Here is a 23,804-nt window from a genome sequence, read left to right on the forward strand (position 1 = left end):
AGTAAACAGTTTCGATGATCTGTCTCCAGGTTAAAATTCAAACACACCTGATGAGAGGGCCCTCTGAGCCTGTTGGACTGTGACCCTCCACGGTTTCTGAAAGGGTCACGTTTAAACTGTTTGGTCAGCAACTGTGGAAAGAAAAGGAAAATAGGGTGTGTCCTCCTAACTGGGAAGGGTTAATTTTGAATTCACACAGGATCAGCACTGTGATCCTTAACCCTTATCTTGCCGCTTTCATTATTTTGCTATCATTACATAACGGCTTGCCTCAGGGAGATAAGCTGACGCCCACCTGTGGAGGACTGTGGCATTTCTTGAATTCTTTGTGTGGCAAATGGCTCAGCGCCCCCTTGTGTCTGCTACTTACCTGCATGCCCCAGAAATACGCATTTGGGGAGGCCAGAGTCAGACAGATGTGGCATCTGTTCGTTGACATGGCATGGCAGGAGATGTTCCCTTTCACACCACCCATGAAATGTCTCTAAGGAAGTGAAGCTAACACATCTCCTTGCCTGAGGCCTGCCATTCTAGGGCATGTTTGCAAGGGTTGAAGTGAAGTGAAGTCGCTCAGTTGTGTCCAACTCTTTGTGACCCTGTGGACTGTAGCCCACCAGGCTCCTCCGTCCATGGGATTCTCCAGGCAAGAATGCTGGAGTGGGTTGCCATTTCCTTCTCCAGGAGATCTTCTTGACCCAGGGATTGAACTTGGGTCTCCCACATTGAGGGCAGACGCTTTACCGTCTGAGCCACTAGCAAAGTCTTGGCAAGGGTTGAATAGTCTTTTTGTTTCCTCACCTCCTCCCATTTCTAATCCGTAAAAGAACCTGGCATCCAGGCCCCAGCAAGATGGTTATTTTGAGGCTCCCGATTGCAATCTTCTTAGTCAACTGGTTCCCGAATAAAGTCCCTTCCCCATCTTCTCACCTCGTCTCGGATTTATTGACCTAGCTTGCTGGGAGCAGAGTGAGTTTGGACTCAGTAACACCCTGAGTCTTTCACAGGCACTGACTTCATCCTCTCTTCATCCTGTGAGGTCAGTATTGTCACCTTTCTCATCTGGAGCCTGAGAGAAGTGAGGTCTGCTCAGTCACCTTCCCAGAGCCAGGAAGCTAGTATTCAGTGGCACTGAATTCTCTCCCGTGCAAGACATTAAAATACAACACAGTTTTCAAAGATACGAACCTTAATGGGTTTTAGCTTTTCCTCCCTTGCCTATGGGATAGCTCGAGGAAAAAGCACAAACTCTGTGCAAAGCTTGAATTTACAGGCTTCTCCTTGTGCTCCTGTTCTCGGGCAGTTCACTTTACCTCCCCTGATCTCAGTTCCCCACGAGGAACTTTGTGGATAAAACAGTAAAATGACTAAATGATCATTTAGAGACTGGCACCTACTCTGCACTAGAACTCCAAGCACAGTCGAATGGGTCGTATACTAAACAATCTGTGCATCTCCGTCAAAGATGCCCAACCCAAGGCCACTTAGCTTTGGCTCCCTTGGCTTTGGAAAGGAATTAGAGTGTGCAAAGGTATCTTGAATTTTTTCAAATCACATAAAGGGTTTTCTTTTAAAAGGGGAAACAGGCAAGTAAATCTAGTACTCCCTGTTCAAGAAGGCCAGAGGCATAAGAGAGGTTCAGAGGAGAGATCCCCTGGCTGGGACTGTGCCCCGGTTGCCTGGCAACAGAGGAGCCCCCCCCCCCCAGAGGAGGGGCTTGGAATGTTTGTCTGTTTCCAGAGCAACTCCCAGCCTCAGCAGCCGCAGGTGGAAGGTGGTGATGGCTGAGGACCCGGAGCCTGAATGTAAGTAGATGCTGAGCGTTTTGTGTTTGGTGTTTGATGTTTGTTGAATGTTTGATTGCCTAGGAACCAACTTCTCTAACCCAGTGTGGAAAATGAAAACCTTTCTGGCAGTGCAACTCAGCTCCCAGGGTCATCGGGATTTAGGACTGGATTTGGGAATCAGAGCTTTTTCAGAAAATCCAGTAATAAAAGGCAGAAAATGAGGTTGGACATGTGTGTGTGTGTGTGTGTGTGTGTGTCCTCTGGGAGGAGGAGAAATAGGAGGAAATTTCTAGACACTGCTTCTGTGTTCTTTAAAAAAGATGACACATTTAGAGACATTTCCTTTGGCAGATGGCCCTTCTATAATCCTCAATAAACAGCCACACACCACAGAACATGCACACCGCTGCGTACAAAGTGCTTCCCCGTCTCTGATTTAGTTTCACATCTCTGGAGGCTGGGCTATTGTGATTTTGCAAATGGGGCAGAAGGGGCTCACCTGGGTCTGAACTCTGAAGCTCTTGCTTTCTCACCACACAGAGTGCATGAAAGCATTGATGACTCAGATGAACTGGGGGCAGAGAGAAAACTCTGGTTGAAATATTTGTTAGTTTATATCTAGTTCAAAAAGCCTATTGCTGTGTCTTCCTTATCAGCATCTATTCAGAAGTTGGTTTGGTTTTACTTAAAGCAAATTTATTCTCTGATCATTTTGTAAAGAACAGCATATTCCATGAATCCTTTCAGGTTTTTTTTTTTTCTTTTCCTGCTTGTCAGGTTGACATGGCAGGATATGCAAATCACAGTGTTTACAGTTTAAAATTCTTCAAAGTTTTTCTTGGCTTACTTGGGACCCCTGGTGCTTATCACAGGATCTTGGCAGAGAGAAATGGAATCTGGATTCTCTAGGTCTAGTGAAACAAGTCTTTCTGCAAATAAGGAAAACAAATTTTAAGTCTGGAATTACTAGCCAATTAATTTGCTGGTGACTCCAAATCCTTTTTTGGAATAGAATAAACAAAGAAAAACACAACAATTAAGTCACCTCCTCTCATTTTCCAAAGAGGGTTGGTCTAATGCATATGATGGTGAATTTTATGTGTCAATTTATGTGGGCTACTGAGTTGTATATTTGGCCAAGCTTTCTGGATGTTCCTGTTGAGGTGTTTTTGGATGAAATGAACATTTAAATAAGAAGCCCTTGAGTAAGACAATTCCCCTCCATAGTGTGGGTGGGTCACATCTAATCAGTTGAAGATCTTCAAAAGACTGACCTCCCACTAGCAAGAGAAAGTTCTCCAGTAGAAGGCATTTGGATGAACTTTGTCTTCAGCCTGCTACCCATCTTGCAGATTTTGGACTCTCCTTTTTTTGCATAACTGTGTGAGTCAATTCCTTATAATAAACCTCTGTCCTAGACTACCTTACCTGTCTTCTTAGAAATCTGTATGCAGGTCAAGAAGCAACGGTTAGAACTGGACATGGCACAAATGACTGGTTCCAAATTGGGAAAGGAGTACATCAAGGCTACATATTGTCACCTTGTTTATTTAACTTACATGCAAAGTACATCATGTGAATTGCCAGGCTGGATGAATGACAAGCTAGAATCAAGATTGCTGGGAGAAATATCAACAACCTCAGATATACAGATGGAATCACTCTAATGATAGGAAGTGAAGAGGAACTAAACAGTTTCTTGATGAAGGTGAAAGAGGAGAGTGAAAAGCTGGCTTGAAACATTCAAAGAACAAAGATCATGGCATCTGGTCCTGTCACTTCATGGCAAATAGATGGGGGAAAAAGTGGAAACTGTGACAGACTTAATTTTCTTGGGCTCCAAAATCACTGCAGATAGTGATTACAGCCATGAAATTAAAAGATGCTTGCTCCTTGGAAGGAAACCTATGACAAACCTAGACTGCATATTAAAAAGCAAGAGACATCATTTTGCTGACAAAGGTCTGTACAGTCAAAGTGATGGTTTTTCCATAGTCATATATGGATGTGAGAGTTGGACCATAAAGAAGAAATGATTCTTTGAATTGTTATGTTGGAGCAGACTCTTGAGAGTGCCTTGGACTGCAAGGAGATCCAACCAGTCAATCCTAAAGGGAATCAACCTTGAATATTCATTGGAAGGACTGATGCTGAAGTTGGAGCTCCAATACTTTGGCCACCTGATGTGAAAAGCCGACTCATTGGAAAAGACCCTGATGTTGGGGGGATTGAAGATAGGAGGAGAAGGGGACAACAGAGGGTGAGATGGTTGGATGGCATCACCAACTCAGTGGATAGAAGTTTGAGCAAATTGTGGGAGACACAGGAGGACTGGAAGCCTGGTGTGCTGCGGTCCATGAGATTGCAATGAGTTGGACACAACTGATTGACTGAAAAACAACGTGTTCATCCTTCTGGGTCTGTTTCCCTGGAGAAGCCCAACTAATGTGATGCTTTTTAGTGCTTTCTTTATGTGTTGGTGCTGTTGATGAATTAGAATGATTATCAATTAAGATAGATCTTAATTGAAAACTTGTCTTGAAAACTTGTTTAATTAATATTTTAACATTTCTTAACTGCTTTCTTTGAAGTGCTAATAAGATAGGGAAACTTTCCACGATCCCATTGCTCCAAGATCCAGCTACCCAGGAGGGACAGGCTGATTTCTTTCTACCCCGGGCCCTGCCCCCTGCTGCCCCCTGCCCAGCACAGACCCCGGGACTGAACTTGAGGCGAGCACTCCATGGCTGCACCATGTGAGATGTCACCAGTGACTCAGGGCCGGGAGAGCATCAGGTGGGCCTGGCCTAACCACGTGAAGTCAGGGATGGGGCAGGGTCAGAGGTCAAGGGCACGGGAAATATGTGCAGTGCCCTTGCTGGCTCAGGGATGGAGGCCATGTGACTGGGAAGGTGGGAGGCCCCAGGAGTCAGGAACGAACCCCACCAGCAGCCACCAAGGGGGTGGGGACCTCTGTCTTAGAGCTGCAAGGAGCTGGATCCCGTCCCAGCAGGACGGAGCCCAGGACAGATTTCCCCAAGGCGTCCAGGAGCCAGCCAGGCCCGACCCTGATGTGTGTGTGGTGATCTCAGCGTGGAGCCCGGCCTGCGTCCTGAGGTGCCACCACGGGCCGGGGGCCTCTGGACACAGGGCTTCTCAGACCGCGCGAGTTGCTGTCACCCCGCACCCCCTCATGCCCTCAGCCCTTCCCTCCAAGGACAACGCGGGAGTCGGGGACGTGGCCTGAACTCGGTCTCGGTCAGAGGAGGGGGCTCAGCGTGGGTCCCGGGAGTCACTGCCCCGGCCCCCTTGGCTCAGGCCGAGCGAAGAGGCACAGGTGGGGTGGAAAAGCCGAATTCAGAAGCCACGCTGGCACTTGGCAGGTGTGGGGACCCGCACTGGTCACCCCGCTGCCCTCGGCCTCCCTGGAGCAGAAGGGGCCTCCTTCCAGACGGGACGGCCCATGCGGACGTGGGCAAAGCCTCAGCCTCCGGGAGCTCAGGACGGACCCTCGAGGGTCCAGATGGGCCTGGTCCGATGCCCTGCGGCGGGGCCCCTCCAGCTCGGGGACAAGGTAGGATGCAGACAGCAGGGCGTCTGCTGGTGGACGCCCGCAGGCGTCTCCGGGCAGGCTGCGCGGCGGGTCAGCGCCAACCCGGAGGAAGCCCCTGCCGCCCCTCTGCGGTGCTGGGCGCTCACATCCTCCTGGAAGCCCTTAGAAGGTGTTCCCTGGACTGCAGTCCTTTGATGACGTAGGCAGCATTTCTGGAATTTCTCCTCCTTGCCAGGTGCTTCTTTGCCAAAAGCAATTGTATTTGGTTGTCAATTAGCCTTACTGAGTGGGACGAATCTCCTAATTTTGCTGAAGAAACGGCTTCAGAGAGATGATATAAGATCTCTGAGTTCACGTAGTAGGAAAAGGTCTCAAAAAGTTGGCTTTTCCCATCATCTTCTGTCCTGGGCCAAACGTCCAAATGGACCCTTACTTCTGGGACCCTTTGTGGAGGGGGCTGGGGTCCCCGGGTTTCACTCTGTGGGTCATTGTCTTCCTCGGAGTGGGGAAGGGTGGAGGCCGAGTGATTGACTCATCCACCTCGCACAGGTTTGCTCAGGACTCCTGACATGTTAAGTTTTAAGCAAGGAAGAATAACAGCTCTATTTATTCCCTAGCATAGCTGTCTTTAGGCGTCACCCTTGAGAATTATGATTAGACCTTTACAATTGCTTCCAGAGCCTTTGCTAATAGAGTAAGAATTTCCCTGTTGGAAGGAGAGGGTGAGATGGAAGGAGAGAGTAGCGTGGGACACATATACACTAACATGTAAATAGACAGCCAGTGGGAATTTGCTCTGTGACTCAGGGAACTCAAACTGGGGCTCTGGGACAACCCAGAGGGGTGTGGGATCACACCTGTGGCTGATCCATGTCGATATATGGTAGAAACCAACAACATTGTAATCATCCTTCAACTAAAAGTAATTTTTTTTTTTTTTTTTTACCATGCAACAAAACCTTTATCAACATTTTGGACAAGTTTAGCTGTTACTGAAAATGGTCATTTCTAAAAATCAATTGGGGTAACTGGCTAGAGTGCAGAATGATGCCATCACTGGGCATTATGAATAGAATGAACAGCTGCCCCTCAGACGGAGGACAGGTTGCGGGGTCGATGCCTCCTGGATGTTGTAACCAGAAAGAGTGCAATCGTCTTGCCAGCAAAGATGAGCCTCTGCCGGTCAGGGGGAATGCCTTCCTTATCCAGGATCTTGCCAGAAAACCACAGAATTCTGTAAAGCAATTATCCTTCGATTAAAAAAATAAATTAATTAAAATTAAAACTAGATTCCCTGTGGGAGCCAAGTCCCACTTCCTCCTCCTCAGCCCTGCAGGTCCCGGCTTGCTGATGGGATTGCCCGTCACCTGCCCCCACCCCAGCCTCCTCTGTAGCCGGGCTGGCCTTCCCTGCTTCCTCTCCGCGGGCTCCTGCTCTGGGAATGGAAGTCTCCAGCTTAGCAGGTGAACAGGCGCGTTTATGGCCTCTGTCGGGAACTAGAGTGGGACTTACCGGTCTTCTTGTCTTTCCTGACCAGTTTACCTGAGGTGGAAGCACTGTGAGACGCCAGGTGTTAAGACCCTGTGCAATCTGAGGACGCTGCTGAACCAGCTCCAGAAAGACCACAGAGATGACGTCTGCATGTACATGTCCGGACACCTGAACCCCAACAAGCTCTACAGGCCCCCGGAGACCATCCTGTATCACTGGCCCAACGCCAACAGGCCCCCGCAGGCAAAAGTCTTTGGAGCGGAGAGGCTATCTGATGAGGTTAAGAAGATGAAAGATGCTTTGGCTCGTTTTACCATCAGCACAGCGGTGGGCCCGAGTGATGCTGAGAACACACCACTCTTCAGGTACCTGAACCCTCCCGCACAGGCCTCCCACGCTTCGCAGGAGGACGTGAGTCCTAAGGCGAGGTTGAGAGAGGAGGGCTCTCCTGAACGGCCAAAGAGAGGGGAGCTGAGATTGCCCGACATAAAGGTCCTGAAGTACAAGGAGGTGACGTCCAGCCGTGAGTGCGTGTCGTCCCCGCCAGGCAGGGACGAGTTCCAATACGTCAGCTCGCACTTGGCCGGCGTAACGAAAGCAGACAGGTACAGGCAGTTCTTGAGCTTCCAGAAACAAGTGCTGGCAAAGCAAGACCTCCTGATGAGGGACTTCACTGGGAGCCAGGCAGCGAGGTGCCACGAGAAGAAGCTGGAGCAGGTAAGGAGGGCAGTTCTGTGATGCTGTGGGTGCCCCCGCGGGCCCAGGAGTCTCAAGACTGTGGGCAGAGACTCACCCTCCGAGGCCACACTGACACTTCCAGGTGGAACAGAAAAGGGCTGCCAGTTGCTGAGAATGTCCCACGCGATGCAGATGATGACAGTTGTTTTTTGGTCACTGAGTCCCACCTGACTCTTGTGACCCTGGGGACTATAGCCCACCCGGCTCCTCTGTCCATGGGATTCTCCAGGCCAGACGACTGCAGTGGGTTGCCATTTCTTTCTCCAGGGGTCGTCCCAGCTCAGGGATCAAACCCCAGTCTCCTGAATTGCAGGAGGATTCTTTAATGCTAAGCTACCAGGGAAGCCCAGATGGTAACACTTAGGGTTCCAGAAAGGCAGTTTGGGAACTGGTGCCTTGGAAGTGCTTTCACAATGGAAAGCGGTGGCCGAGGCACTGAAGCAAATGCCCCCGGGGCAGCGGAAACAGCGGAGACAAGGTTTGCCTGAGTCTTTAGGAAAGAATCGCAGGGAGGCCGAGGAGAGAGTTGAGGATGCAGGTGAGTCTGTGTAGGCGTCTCTCCATCTGTAGAAGGAGGTTAGGCGTCATGGGATGCGCTACTGAGAACCGACTGTGGTACTTAGTGATGGGAGACCTGGTGTTGGAAGGGTGAGGATGCAGGAAAGAGTCAACATGTGAAATAACCAAACCTTGATGAGAGCTTTGGCTGGGAGGACCGCTGGAAAGAGAAGGACCTTGGACACACTATGAAGGCAGAGAGGCATTCTTTATTCCCTTGACTCACAGGATGCAAGGGAATAAATGAAGTCAGGCGATCTAGAGCCTCAGCACCAAGTGGTTTGCTCCCCAGCCCTGCCCGAGAACTAATGCCTGCCCGAGAAACTAATCAGAAAGGAAAACGAAGTCAGCCTGAAGCAGGGTGGTTCTCTTTTCCTCCAGGAGCTCCAGAAAATATGTGTCTGTGACCCTGAAGAGTTCAACAGACTCCAGGTCTTTGGAGAAGTCTTTGAAGATATTTGCAATAGTTCTTTGATATTTGGTGATATCTTGAAAGAAATTAAGGTAATAGACACATGCGTTTCCCAGGTAGCAGTTGAGAGCCAGGCATGAGTTTTTGCATACATTAGCTCAGGCCAGGCAGAAATTCTGCCGTGTTTCACAGTGTCCGTTCTGCACAGGAGGAGAATCATCATGGAGAGTCAGGGGAGTGTGGGCAGCCACATGGGTCATAAGCAGACTGTGTTTTCTACTAAAGCTCCCTAATTATAATATAAACTCTTATCAACTGCACATAAATGTTCACAGAAACTTCTAAAGCTATCCATATGTAATTTTAAATGCATCTTCATGGAGTTTTAAGTTTCTTGTCATTTCCTGCTGAAAGTGACCATCATATCACAGCTGAGTTGGAATCAGATTGCTTGATGGGTCTGTTATTGTCCATTCCCAAATGTAATTAAGGCTTAAAAGCAAGATGCGGTGACCAGTCTCCATCCCTGGAGCATTCATCTCTAGGAGGTTTGTTGTTCTTGTTCCGTTGCTCAGTTGTGTCTGATTCTTTGTGACCCCATGGACTCCATGCCAGACTTCCCGTCCTTCACCAGCTCCTGGAGCTTGCTCAAACTTATGTCCATTGAGTTGGTGATTCCATCCAGCCATCTCATCCTCTGTTGTCCCCTTTTCCTCTTGCCCTCAATCTTTTCCAGCATCAGGGTCTTTTCCAGTGAGTTGGCTCTTCCCATTACATGGCCAAAGTATTGGAGTTTTAGTTCCGGCATCAGCCCTTCCAGTGAATATTCAGGACTGATTTCCTTTAGGATTGACTGGTTTGATCTCCTTCCTGTCCAAGGGTAGCTCAAGAATCCTCTCCAGCACTACAGTTCAAAGCATCAGTTCTTTGGTGCTCAGCTTTCTTTATGGTCCAACTCTCACACGCATACATGACTACTGGTAAAACCATAGCTTTGATTATATGGATCTTTGTCAGCAAAGTAATGTCTCTGCTTTTTAATACACTGTCTAGGTTTGTTGCAGCTTTTCTTCCAAGAGGCAAGTGTCTTTTAATTTCATGGCTGCAGTCACCACCTGCAGGGATTTGGGAGCCCAAGAAAATAAAGTCTGTGACTGTTTCCATTGTTTCCCCATCTATTTGCCATGAAGTGGTGGGACCAGATGCCCTGATCTTTGTTTATTTGAATGTTGAGTTTTAAGCTAGCTTTTTTGCTCTCCTCTTTCACCTTCATCAAGAGGCTCTTTAGTTCCTCTTCGCTTTCCTGCCATAAGGGTGGTGTCATCTGCATACCTGAGGTTATTGAAATTTCTTGCAGCAATCTTGATTCCAGCTTGTGCTTCATCCAGTGTGGCATTTCACATAATATAACCTGCATATAAGTTAAATAAGCAGGATGACAATATACAGCCTTGAAGTACTCTTTTTCCAACTTGGAAAAAGTCCATTTTTCCATGTATGGTTCTAACTGTTGCTTCTTGACTTGCATACAGGTTTCTCAGGAGGCAGATAAGGTGGTCTGGCATTCCCATTTCTTTAAGAATTTTCTACAGTTTGTTGTGATCCACACAGTCAAAGGCTTTAGTGTAGTCAATAAAGCAGAAGTAGATGTTTTTCTGGAATTCCTTTGCTTTTTCTATGATCCAGTGGATGTTGGCAATTTGATCTCTGGTTCCTCTGCCTTTTCTAAATCCAGCTTGAACATCTGAAAATTCTTGGTTCATAACTGTTGAAGCCTGGCTTGGAGAATTTTGAGCATTACTTTGCTAGCATGTGAGATGAGTGTAATTGTGCCGTAGTTTGAGCATTCTTTGGCATTGCCTTTCTTTGGGATTGGAATGAAAACTGACCTTTCCCAGTCCTGTGGCCACTGCTGAGTTTTCCAACTCTGCTGGCATATTGAGTGCAGCACTTTCACAGCATCATCTTTCAGGATTTGAAATAACTCAGCTGGAATTCCATCACATTCACTAGCCTTGTTCATAGTGATGCTTCCTAAGACCCACTTGACTTCACATTCCAGGATGTCTGGCTGTAGGTGAGTGATCACACCATCGTGGTTATCTGGGTCGTGAAGATCTTTTTCGTATAGTTCTCCTGTGTATTCTTGCCACCTCTCCTTAATAACTTCTGCTTCTCACAGGTTCAGTTCAGTTCAGTCGCTCAGTCGTGTCCAACTCTTTGCGACCCCATGGACTGCAGCACACCAGGCCTCCCTGTCCATCACAAACTCCCAGAGCTTGCTCAAACTCATGTCCATCGAGTCGGTGATGCCATCCAACCGTCTCATCCTCGTCGTCCCCTTTTCCTCCTGCCCCCAATCCTTCCCAGCATTAAGGTCTTTTCCAATGAGTGGGTTCTCCGCATCAAATGGCCAAAATTTTGGAGTTTCAGCTTCAGCATCAGTCCTTCCAATGAACACCCAGGACTGATCTCCTTTAGGATGGACTGGTTGGATCTCCTTGTAGTCCAAGGGACTCTCAAGAGTCTTCTCCAACACCACAGTTTAAAAGCATAGATTCTTTGGCACTCAGCTTTCTCGCAGGTTAGGAAGACCCAAATCCATATCGCCCCCTAGTGGCAGGAAGTCATGTGTGCACATGTGTCCAGGTTTTTAGTGAGTCTATCCCGAGGTGATCAATAATAGTCAATACTCAGTTGTGCTTTAAAAATAGTGAGATTTTGCACATTTCTGTGTGTATGTTATTTAATATATTGCAGGAGCCTTGTTATATTTTTAAAAATAATCTGAACTGACATTCTTTAGCCTCTTTACATATGCAAAGAAAGTTACATTGTACTGTAATCTCATAACACATTTCCAATGGATCTTTTTTCCTTTCTTTTTCTACCTTCTTTTTCTTTCTTTCTTTCTACCTCCCTCCCACTTTCCTTTCTTCCTCATTTCCTTTCTTTCTTTCTTATTTTTCTTCTCTCTTTCATTTTTTTTCTACAGGAAGAATATGAACTCTACATGCTATTACTTCTGAAGAACCATCCCACAGAAGAGTATAAGGTAACAATCAGTCATGTGTGTCTTAAATAGAGCCTGTTTCTTCATATTTCCTGAGCACAGGGAAACAGCCTGAATCTCGGAAGCCCCGTTTGTGCCTGCATGATTTATGGTTTAGAACAGCAGGTCCTTTTAATAGGCGTGGGCCTTATGCTCGTGAGGACCCCGTGATGGACTGGCCCTGTGCTCCTGGCGGCCAGGGAGGCACGCGCGTTTCTGGATTTGGCCGCGACCTCTGGCCACCAGCTCTTGGTGACCTGCACCGGCTCGTCCTCTGTGACCCACTCTCACGCTTGCTTTGCTCAGACGTGGCTCTGCCGCTCTGCTCATTGAGGTCCCCCCACTGATGGCGCCCCACTTTGTAGGTGGCACCCAGGTCTTTCTAGTGAGTTCCAGATTACAGCCTATCCAGCCAGCGTCCCTCTGCAGGCTGACACTTCGGGGTCTGAGCAGGCAGGTTACTGACCTTAAAAGGGGGTGTGACCTTGGATTCTCTGTGACACCTTCCAGGGCTTCCGTCCGGGCTTAGGTCACACGTGTGGCTGCTCCGGAAGGAAAATGGAGTGCAGCAGTGACATTATCACGCACACAGCTCAGAGAATATGGCGCTGTGGCTAAGGTGACCTCTGACATTTTCAATAAAGTTTAAAAATCCTGTCTCTGGGGAAGGAGAGTGCCTCACTTTGTCTATGAAACAGGCAGACAAAGATCATGGCCTGACAAGGAGGGCAGTTCTGACTCGATCAAGAATCACACATGTGCATTGTTCTCTTTGCCTTGAGCTATTCACGCTTCGGGAAGAAGCTTCTGTTCGGCAGGAGCAAGCAGAGGCTGCAGCTGGGGGTCTGCCTTGCCCTCTGCTTTCTGAGGCCGAGTCGTCAAGGACCACATCTGCCCACATCCCCGTCAAACGCCAGAAGGAAAACGTCCCCAGGCCGGCGGGGCTCTAGATCCTTCTTCCTGGAGACTTGGCAGCCCGTCACGCAATGAGCCAGAGATTTTTGTTTCACCACATTTGAGAAGCATGACTTTGTAATCATAAATGGCCGTTGGGTTAACATTGTTTTTAATACATTTAGAAAAATAATCATGGTGCTGATAATAATACTCAGGAAGTATTTTAGTCAGCATTTTCTTCCCCCACACAAACCAGCAATGATATGCCCCACCACTTTTTAAAATTTCTTAGGAAAATAAAGACTCAAAATTAAAATTTTATATATATATACACCTTATCCAGACCTTCACCTGACGACTTTTCCCTTCTCCAGTATTCCCCCCTCATGTCCATCCTTGCTGTTTACCTATTTTACTTGGCATTTGACCCCGGACATCTTAAACACACTATTAGCAGAGAAAAGGAAACTTCTCACTTTGTTTTTTGTTTGTCTCACCCATTCTGGCCTTGTCCCGCCCAGTCTTTGCTGGCTGAGGTCCAGAGTCTGAAGAAGGGGAAGGTGAAGACAGCGGATGTCCAGCGGGCCAAGGAGGAACTGAGAACGCTCGTGACTGCCATCAAAGCGGCCTTGGACCACAACGACAGGTGGGGAAGGCGATCAGGGTTGGTCTGTGCTGGGGTTACACTATTATTATTGGCCTCATTATTTCATTATTGGTCTCAGAGTGCAAAATGCTCCTTGGAAGGAAAGTGATGACCAACCTAGACAGCATATTAAAAAGCAGAGACATCACTTTGCCAACAAAGGTCCGCCCAGTCAAAGCTATGGTTTTTCCAGTAGTCGTGTATGGATGTGAGAGTTGGACTATAAAGAAAGCTGAGCGCCAAAGGTTTTGAACTGTGGTGTTGGAGAAGACTCTTGAGAGTCCCTTGGACTGCAAGGAGATCCAACCAGTCCATCCTAAAGGAGATCAGTCCTGGGTGTTCATTGGAAGGACTGATGTTGAAGCTGAAGCTCCAATACTTTGGCCACCTGATGTGAAGAGCTGACTCATTGGAAAAGTCCCTGATGCTGGGAAAGATTGAAGGCGGGAGGAGAAGGGGATGACAGAAGATAAGATGGGTGGATGACATCACCGACTCAGTGGGCATGGGCATGAGTTTGAGTAAACTCCAGGAGTTGGTGAAGGACAGGGAGGCCTGGCGTGCTGCAGTCCGTGGGATCGCAGAGTCAGACACGACTGAGCGACTGAACTGAACTGAGCATAAAATGGCTAGTTTCTTTTCATCCTTACTTCTTAAAAATTCAAGTCACAAAGGAACATCAGTAGACACTAAAAGACCAGCTCCTTTAACTAGTAGCTTAGGCGCTTTTGATAAGAAAATATAGTTTATTGAACTTGACTAATTCAGTCTCATTCTATCTACATCTTCAAGTCATCTTTTTACTGTTAGAAGCTAAGAGGATCAGATCTTATTTCTCAGTTTTTAAGTCTGTGATATAAGAGAGAGAAAAGGAGGAGGGTATGAACAGGGTACTAATGTATCATGATGTTTTATTATCGAACCGTAGGCTCAGAAATGAACTGGAGCAGGAGCGTGTACTGCTGGAGGCCACGAGGAACAGGGCAGGCAAGTAACCCTGTGATTGATCTTCCGACGTGAGGTTTGCTGTGACCTCGGCGTGAGGAATCTTCAAGACTGGTTCCCTGTTCACGGCTCCTGCTGCCAGTTGTTTGAAAAGGTTTTTCAGAGAGGTTATTATCTTCCTCTGTCCCCATCAAGTTCTTTAGATTCAGTAAGTTTTCCTTCTTATCTGAAGTGGTTTAAAGTACTCTAAAGACACAAGGAAGTCGTTGATCTCTTGGAGAGACTCGTCTGGGTGAAGATACTCATCCCAGCTCTGTTGCTTTGGGCGTGTTTGGTTGTCGAGTTGTCCTGTAATCAGCTCCTGTGCGTTTCATTTTCCTGTAAGATCTTCGTGGGCTTTAGTGAAACTTTGAATGAATTCAGGACCTTATGCTGAGAGAATGACCAAAATACTTGAAATAGATTTTAAGAACCTTGACGCAATGATGTAAATATGAGAATCAACTCTGCTGAGGAAGTGTTGAAGAACTAAATGTGTTTATTTTAGAGAAAATGTCTTGAAATACATAGTGGATTTTAGAGGGGAGCTGTGAATACTTCAGGGCATCCCTGGGGGGTGGAAATAGAGGAAGTGTTGCCGTGGCCTGTGGTTTCCAGGGTAACAGCAAGGAAGATGGTCCAGTCTGGTTTTCAGACACTTTGCATCTTTATTCTTGGGTCAGAGGAGTCAGCTTTTCTGGACAACGAGGTTCTGTCCGGGTGTGGGGCACCCTCTCTTGCAAATGGGCCTCAACCTGCGCATCTCGGCATCCCTCTCACACGGCTGTTATGTTAACCGTTTTCATGATACTGCTGCTTGTTCAGGGGAGGCAAGGACAGCGCTTCCCTCGTCGATAAGAGGAGCCGATAAGATGCAGGAACCAGGGCCTGGTGCAGCAGAGTCACTCTGCCTGTGGGTTCCTCCTCACGTCATTATTACTCATGAAGCAGGACACACGATTCGTGGGAAATTAATGACATTTTGTGAATATTTACGCACTCAATGAACTAATAAAAATGATCTCAAAATTGGGTACACCACTCACAGCTTGATTAAATAACCCACATAGGTTCAGTGAGTGTCTCTCTCACTGACCCTCACGGTTCACCCTGTGGCTCAGTCAAGCGCCGCTCCCACTCCAGGCTTGTTACGCCCTAACTCACACGGAGTCGCGTTTTCATCTCAGCATCTCTGAGGATGTCCTCACAAGTCTCATGGTCTTGAGTGCTTTGACAAACTTGGCCTCAAAGGTTCTGACACCAGAGGATTTCGTTTTCCTTCCTCTGGTTCTTGCCCTCCCATGAGCCAGGCGTGTGTGGTTTGCCTGATGGGCATTTTTCAAGGGTTTCTTGTGGCCTGAGTCTCCGGGTGGCCTGGTCTTATGATTCTTCTAAAGCTCAGAGGTTGGTGGATTCCTTTTCTATCTGCAGTCCTGCTCACTCTTTTTTTAATGTTTTTTAAAAATATATTGAAATTGAAATATAGTTGATTATACATTTATATATATGTGTGTATATATATATATATATATGTATGTATGTATGTATGTATGTATGGGCTTCCTGGGTAGCTCAGTGGTAAAGAATCCACCTGCAATGCAGGAGATGCAGCTTTGACCCCTGGTTTGGGTAAATCCCCTGGAGGAGGCCATGGCAACCCACGCCAGTATTCTTGCCTGGAGAACCCCATGGACAGAGGAGCCTGGTGGGCTACAGTCCATGGGGTTGTAAAGAGTCTGACATGGCTGAAATGACTTAGTGCACACTCGTGCAATATTCTCTTGTATGCACTGCATCTTCTTCATCTGTGTTGATGCACACTGAGATTGCCGCATGTCTTCTGTTGTGAACGGTGCTGCCAGGGACGCGTGCTGGTTACTCTCCAGACAGGTCGCAAGATGAGACTGGAACACCCTGGTCTTGTGTCTCTTGCTGCTTCTTAAAACTGGCCACCATTTAAAAAAAATGTAATACTTTATTGCTAAACGCTAACAGAATAATAGGACAAAGGCTCATAAAAATCATAAGCAAAAAGAAGCTACCGATTTTCTAGGCCTGTAGTAATCTTTTCTTAATATTTGATCCTAGCTGTTTCTGACACGTGTTCAAACACTTTTAAAGAAACCTGGTATCCTGTATGCATCCTCCTGTATTCTCTTTCTGAAGATTTCTCATTCCTGAGCCTTCTCCAGCCAAACACCTTTTCTGTGGACTTCCTGTTTTTGATAACATAGTCTTCCTCTTTAGTTAGAAAAGCAAGGAACAGTTGGGTTACTTGAGTGGCTTTATATGCCCTTTGTCTTCTTTGCTGCCAGTTACTTATTTTGGGTGAAAACTTGGATCGAGATGGGAATCAAAGACATTTTCGTTGGATCTCTCAGAACTCACGTAAGAAGCTTAAGTATGACTGCCTCTGCTCTGGCAAGTTTGCTTGTCCTGTATCTGCTTAGCGAATTCACCCAAATTTCAAAACTCCCCTTCACACTTTTCTCTGCTTCCAAATTTGGCAGGTTTGACTAGCGGCAGTGACTTGGTATGTATCAGTAGGTAAGATCACTCTTGTTAATGGCATTTTTCCATTAAAAAAAAAAAGCAGCTGTTCTTTCTCAAAGAATTAAGTCTTCCCACTCATCAGAACCTACCTGTGCTGCTGAGAACAACCCCTGAGTTATTTTCTGTCTCCATCTCTCTGCTCCTCAAATACAGATCTTTGTTGGAGCTCAGCATGTTTTTGGTTCAATGCACACATCTTTGATTCTAGCTCTCTTTCCTGCTAAGCAGCTTTTTCAGGCTTATGATCTGAATATGCCACTGCCTACGGCACATGGCACCTGAGTGTTAACTCAGCAAGTCCAAGGTTAAGCTCTCCTGCCCCTGAATTTACCTGTCCTCGGAAGTTTCAATGAATGGTATCTCCAGACACATGGAGGCTTAAGTCGGGGTACGAGCCGCAGTGTCTTCACTCTCTGCCCCTCAGTCACAACACGGCTTGTAGTCAGTGGCCAGGCTGGCTTCAGACCTGTTCAACCAACTTTGACTGGTTCCTCCCGTGGGCTAGAAGACCTTTTCCCACCTGCCGCCTGCTCCTTGCCAGTGTGATGATTTCCGGTTTCCCAGCTGCCGCCTGCTCCTTGCCAGTGTGATGATTTCCGGTTTCCCATCTGCCGCCTGCTCCTTGCCAGTGTGATGATTTCCGGTTTCTCCCCTGGGCCTCAGTGCCCACAACGTACCGTGTAAAGTCCCTTTCCCGGAAGGTGTCAGCTCCTTCCCTCCGCCTGCTCCCCACGCCCTCCCGCTCACCGGACTCCTGTCCGTCCTCCTGGTCTCTGCTTCGTCCACGTCCGCAGGAAAGTCATCCTTGTGCCTTCCCCAGGCTGTGCTAGGTACTCAATGAAGACTCGCCAAGTATATAAGTGAATTAAAGGAGGGACGCCCCATTCTTGGGTCTGATCATTTTTTTCCCTTTTGTTTCAGTTGCTATCCTTGCCTTTACTGTTTATATTTTTAATAGGAAAACATAGAAATATATATATTTATATACACTAAGGCAGTGAAACATATATACTTAATTTGGCTCTCATAATCTTTATTGACGGGCTTCAAGTTTGAATTACATTATATTTTATAACTATATGCAATGTACATAATACTGTTAATACATAATGTTACTAATGAGAATTAAGGCATTAAACACAGAATACGTTGCTTTTAAAAAATGTTCCAGAATCACCTGAGAGAAAGATCGTGAAGGAGGAGAACCTTACTCTTCTTGAGAAGGTTGGAAAGAAGAGGTGTGAAGTACTTCATAAATGGGATGAGATTCAAGCTCTGGAGAGAGAAATGAAAACAACCTTTGTTCATACTGGGATTTTGCAAATCACCGAAAGTAAGATCAAAAGCTTAGAGGTACGCAAATCGTTTATTTCAGTGTCTGCATCGTCATCTTGCTGGAAGCCTTGGCAAACAGACCCAGTGATATGACTGTCAGTGGAGGCAAAATATAACATTTGGTCCAAACATATTTTCATTTCAACCACTTTGCAGCAAACAGTTAGAATAATTAAGAGACGTAGCTAAGCTAGGTCTTCCCAGGTGGCACTAGCCTTAGAGAACCCGCCTGCCAGTGCAGGAGACATAAGAGACTCAGGTTTGATCCTTGGGTCGGGAAGATCCCCTGGAGGAGGGCAGGGCAACGCCCTCCAGTGTTCTTGCCTGGAGAATCCCACGGACAGAGGAGCCTGGCGGGCTACAGTCCATGGGGTCGCAGAGTCAGACACGACTGAGCAACTTAGCCTGTATGTATGCATAGCTAAACCAAGAAAAGTGAAGGTGATAAAAATTCTGTAGTTCTATTAAGGGCCAGACCGAATCTCTTTCAGCCCAACTGACATCTCTTAGAAATTAGCCATTTTATATGGAAAATGCTTGTCGTGAAGATAATGACCGGCATTGTTTAGTGTCCAATATTTGCTGTGTAGTTTAATCTGAAGCCTAGAGAGGCTAAGTGACCCACCCAATATGACACAAGACAGAGGTGGCAAAGCTGGGATTCAGCTTAATTCTTCTGAGCCCCAAGGTCCTTATAATGTCTACTGAGCCACGTTGACCCCATGGTTGGATGTACAATTAGTGGCACATTATGCTGGAAGATGGGATTAGTTACTGCCAGTGCGGACCTACTGTATTAGACTTGAACAACTGTTGCTAACCATTTTCTTGATAAATAATAAAATTATGATCTTGATATGATATGATCTTGATACACATAAACTATGATCTAATGTTTTGAAATGCTATTTTTCAACCTATTTGAAAAGTAGGTTATAACCTATTTTTAACCGTGCAAAATCTTACTCAATATAACTTCTACTTATAGAGTTTGTAAGTCATGTGTGATTATCCTTTTTTCTCCTGGTTATAGAGTTGCATATATTTTCCCAACCTTACTTTATTTTTAAACCCTAATTATAGGAAGGTGGTGGTGGTCCAAACTTGCTTTGGATTCTCTTGTCTCTTTTTTAAAATAATCTGGTCAGATTTCTTCCTGTGTTTCCACTTAGAGTCTGCCCACATTTTTAAAACTTAACAATGTCCTAAAAAGAAACACTATTTTATAATTGAATATTTAAACAGTGAAAGCCAGTCACAACTTTATGTATTCTGAGCATGCTATAATGCAAAATCATGTAAACTTTGCTTTCAAAATTGAAACCTCTTTTAAATCTGGGAAATAGAAGATTCTATATAATGATTCCATATCAACAATTTATATTACTTTAAATAGTTGTTATTTATATTTGGCTCCTTAATTTAAATACTAGAGGATATAATAGAACTGCATTTATTATCCTATTAAATAACTGATTTCTGGTCTGGATTTGAAATATTATTTTTAACCAGAAGAAAAAAATAACTAAATGTATCACAGGTTTATGATGCACAGATATTTCTATAAATAGTACAAAAATACTATTTCATTTAATTCCAAACAACCCAAAAAGATAGATGTTTTTATTAACCCCCTTTTTCATATGGGGAAACCAAGGCATACATATGCTCAGTAACTTGATCAAGCTCACAGTGTGCAAGTGGTCGAATTAGGATGTAAAGTCAGCCCAATTCCCTAATGTATATTATCCAGCCTCACAATATACTGATAATCGAGAATTATTTCCATTATAGTGCATTTCTGGAAAAGCAAACCTTTTCATCCTTTCTTCATCATCATTTTGTTCACAATTATGTTGAATATTCTCATTACAGTATTAACTAATTTTTCAGTTTCAGTAGTAAATACTCTTAGTTTTTCTGTTGTGCTTCTAATGAATTTATAGATTTGTTTGGGGAGAAACAACAGCTTTACAATAGTAACACTCCATCTAGGATCATTTTATATTTATTTTAATGCATTGATCTTAAAGATGTTTTGTCACTTTTGTTTTGTGACTTTTTGGTATCTGTTGCTATTGTGACTAGAAACTCAAAAAAATTTTTTTCTTAACTCTACAGTTTATAATCAGTGATACCTATATATGCATGACTTACTGATGTTTGTATTTTTATATTGTATCCATCCATCTTAAAAAATTCCATTATTAGTTCCAAAAATATGTGGAATGCGACTACTCTGGAACTTCCCTAATATTCTCTAGCTTTTGCAACATCAACCTCCACCTCCTCTGCTCTATGACCCAGAGGGCCAGGATTATTCTCTCTTACTGCACAGCCTTCAAGTCATGCTTTGTATATCCATTGTTTTTAAATGGTGTGCTATTGAATACTTTTGAAATTAAAATAATAGCATTCACAGATTACTTTCTGTTCTACAAATGGTGAAAAATACTTAACAAACATTGTTAACCACTTGTCTTTCTTTTAAAACCATTTTTCCTTTAGACAGAAACTATAAAGTTGGAAACAACAAATAAAATTTTAATGAAGAAAATTCAAGTAAGTTTTTAGAGTCTGCTTTTCAATAGAAATATTTCTGCTAGTGCCTTCTTGTGCTGTGTGATCAGTCAAATATGGAAGTGTCTGCATAATCTTTCTAAACGATGATGTTCTGTAATGGCAAGAATATCTCGCTATGCTGACATTAGCTTAAAACTGGACGGGTGCAAGCTAATATAGTAATGAAAATGTTCTTCTTTTGATAGTTGAATGTGCCCATCAGAATTGACCATTTCTCTAACCCTTCCGCTCATAACAGTGAATTATCATGAGTTTATGAATGCCATGGCTCCTTTAATGACTTCTCACGATAGTCCTCCAAAATGCATGGTAACAATTTGCTGCTTAATAGGTTGCAGTGCTAACTTGATTACCTGCGTGTACCTCTCTGCCTTGTATTTGGTATGAATTAGCATGCTATGCCTGATTCTAGAAGTGGTAATTTACTGGGATGCAATTGGCAACATTACTGATGTTACCCAGACCAGTACCATGCCGTTGTATGTGACCATGTGATTTTTAATTCTCGGTAGTTTATTGTGAACTATGTGAAGCAGATTATGGGGAAGAACAAGCTGAGAGAGGGGGAGCAGCAGTGAGTATTGAAGCTCTGATGGAGCAGCTGCCATAACCTGACGCTGGTGCCATTAAAACCATCCATTTACAAGTAGATGACCTGGACAATGCTTCTGAAGTCTTTGGGTTCCTAAGTGTTAACTTCACGAATATTATATACGCTACACTGTTTCCTTTGCTTAAGAATGCTTGGTCCAAGGTTTAAATCTCCATCGTATGTATTATTTAGCAATATAGAAATACATTTTTTGGGGAAAAAAACTGAAGAGTTGAAGGCGATTCCTCAAGGAGAAGGATCAGGAAAGTGGGGAGGTGTGTGGCTGTGGGTGGCTTTTTTTCCCTCAAATTGCATGCCTTTAGTGATACTAAATACATGATAAATTTTCATGTATCTGGTAGTGATACATGAAAAAACCTATGCATGTATTATTCTGAAAGATTTAATTTAAAAATCAAATGTTGACTATTATTATCTCTTACATAAGTTTAGATTTTACCGAGTTAACTTTCTTTGAGTTGGTACTATCGTTCAACCCTCAGGATTTGAGAAGGCTGGGAAAACCACTGATAGCTTAAATATGGAAAAAGCTTATCGCATCAACAAGTAAAACGACATTTAGTTGGTGGTGGTACAGGTTCAGTGGAACCAAGGAGCCGGGGCTCTTTCCCTTCCCTGCTGCCCTTGGATGATTGTCCTCCTCAGGGCGGCCATGTGGCTGTCTTTAAGCACTGGGTCCATGTCCCAGGGGGTGGAAGGGGGAAACCACAGGCCAGGTGGCATCCCATGGTGAGTCTGTCCTGTTGGATCTAGGCAGGAAAGCCCACCCCAGGGACTTCCACTGTAGCTCATTGGTCACCACGGCAACCCTTAGCTGCAAAAGAGTCAGAAAATGGACCATCAGACTTGCCAGCTTACGTGTTAGAGAAAGGAGAAGAGGTGTTAGGCTGGGTGCTGGTTGAACCACGCAGGGAGATCCAGGTTCTGTGAGGCCATGTATTATGTCGGGTGTCCTCAATGGAAAAGAACACGGAAATGCAAACACAACAATTGGAAGAGTCCTCCAGAGCCTTGTTCATGAGAATGAACTAACCTGATATGGCTCAGACGGTAACAAACCCACCTGCAATGTGGGAGACCTGGATTCGATCCCTGGGTTGGGAAGGTCCTGTGGAGGAGGGCATGGCAACCCACTCCAATATTCTTGCCTGGAGAATCCCCATGGACAGAGGAGCCTGGCGGGCTACAGTCCACGGGGTTGCAAAGAGTGGGACAGGACTGAGCAGCGAAGCACAGCACACAAACATCATTAATGTAAGGGCTTCCTGGGTGGCTCAACTGGTAGACTCCGCCTGCAGTGCAGGAGACCCCGGTTCAATTCCTGGGTCAGGAAGATCCCCTGGAGAAGGGACAGGCTCCCCACTCCAGTCTTCTTGGGTTTCCCTGGTAAAGAATCTGCCTGCAGTGCGGGAGACCTGGGTTCAATCCCAGGGTGGGGAAGATCCCCTGGAGAAGAGAACAGCTACCCACTCCAGTATTCTGGCCTGGAGAATCCCATGGATAGAGGCGCCTGGTGGGCTACACTCCATTGGGTCACAAAGAGTCGGGACACGACTGAGCAGCTAAGTGCAGCAGCGTCATTAAGGTAAACCCACCTCTGCGGCACAAACTACTGGGCCTGGCAAGTGTTGCGGAGGCCCGTGACCATATGCAGAGAAGCTTTGCCGCATCCAAGGCCGAACATCTGCGGCAAATACCCTTTAGAATGGAAGTGGAGGGTTGAAGCTCTTACTATGAGTGTTTGAGTAAATGTGTTTTAATAGATGTTTATTTTGAAATTTTCTTTTATGATTCATGTCCTTTTTCTCTAACCTGTTGTACTCATCTCTTTTATATTTTAAGGAACCTTTGGGGATATATTAAAGAATTTGCAAAATTGAAAGAGACAGATATCTCTTAGGTGACGGGAAGAATGGCCTATGAAAGTTCACAGCCACCGTGTACAAGCAATGTGGATGTTTCTGGAGGTGTGCATTAAAGAAGACACACTTCACTTTGTCAGTTTCAATCTCCAGTATGTGAAGGTGGCCTTCGTATTCTTCTCAAGATGTTGAATTAAATGCATGCAGTCATGTGATTCATTTTACTTTGCATACATGTTCATAACAATAGTAGTTCCTCAAGTAATTTCTGCTTCCATTCAATAACTTTCTTCAGGAAAAAAAATACTTTCGATTATTTGATAGGAATAGGAAATTCAGTATTGCTACAACATAGATTAAACTTATTTCTTACTTGCCAATGCATGTTTAAGTATGAACATTTAACAAAATGCAGTAGTTGTGTAATAAATCTCCATTTAATTAAATCGTCTTTACTGATTGTGACTGATACAGTGTTTCACCAGTGTTACAAAACGGGCCTGGTTCTTCACACTGCACCTCTTACCTGGTTTTGACCTTCATGACAGCTGCCTAGCTGGAATTTGTTTTCATCCTTGCTTTGCCTGTAAAGTGGTCTGGGCGCTTAGAGTCAGTGCAAGTCCAGTTTCTTTGTTCTTGGGCTGTCGTGAAGGTCAAAGGTAAGAGATGAGTATAAACACGAAGGTTTTAATCTTAACTCAGATGTATCGGGTGACATAGATTTGTTTACATAAACCTTTAAT

General features: G+C 45.1%; 1 protein-coding gene across 2 annotated transcripts; it reads left to right on the plus strand.

Annotated features, from left to right (window-relative positions):
• The first annotated feature begins 1,719 nt into the window (after nucleotides 1–1,719).
• C34H6orf118 (chromosome 34 C6orf118 homolog) lies at nucleotides 1,720–23,507 on the plus strand. Of its 2 annotated transcripts, XM_020871068.2 has the most exons (10): nucleotides 1,720–1,802; nucleotides 6,875–7,545; nucleotides 8,506–8,628; nucleotides 11,532–11,591; nucleotides 13,007–13,131; nucleotides 14,060–14,118; nucleotides 17,840–18,021; nucleotides 20,512–20,565; nucleotides 21,099–21,160; nucleotides 23,042–23,507. In XM_020871068.2, exons 1-10 carry the CDS (start codon nucleotides 1,778–1,780, stop codon nucleotides 23,097–23,099), a joined length of 1,419 nt encoding a protein of 472 aa, XP_020726727.2. In that variant the 5' UTR covers nucleotides 1,720–1,777; the 3' UTR covers nucleotides 23,100–23,507. The 2 variants fall into 2 exon arrangements, with proteins under 2 accessions (XP_020726727.2, XP_070317497.1); XM_070461396.1 differs by lacking the exon at nucleotides 8,506–8,628.
• The last annotated feature ends 297 nt before the right edge of the window (nucleotides 23,508–23,804 follow it).

This window comes from Odocoileus virginianus, chromosome 34 (genome assembly GCF_023699985.2).
Source record: "Odocoileus virginianus isolate 20LAN1187 ecotype Illinois chromosome 34, Ovbor_1.2, whole genome shotgun sequence".
Lineage (NCBI taxonomy): Eukaryota > Metazoa > Chordata > Mammalia > Artiodactyla > Cervidae > Odocoileus > Odocoileus virginianus.

Excerpts from the sequence above, each read along its gene's own strand:
- C34H6orf118 (XM_020871068.2), top strand. The coding sequence starts at position 1,778 with ATGGCTGAGGACCCGGAGCCTGAAT. Across the intron at positions 18,022-20,511 it reads GTAAGATCAAAAGCTTAGAG|ACAGAAACTATAAAGTTGGA; the intron begins GTACGCAAATCG and ends TTTTTCCTTTAG. Across the intron at positions 20,566-21,098 it reads TTTTAATGAAGAAAATTCAA|TTTATTGTGAACTATGTGAA; the intron begins GTAAGTTTTTAG and ends AATTCTCGGTAG.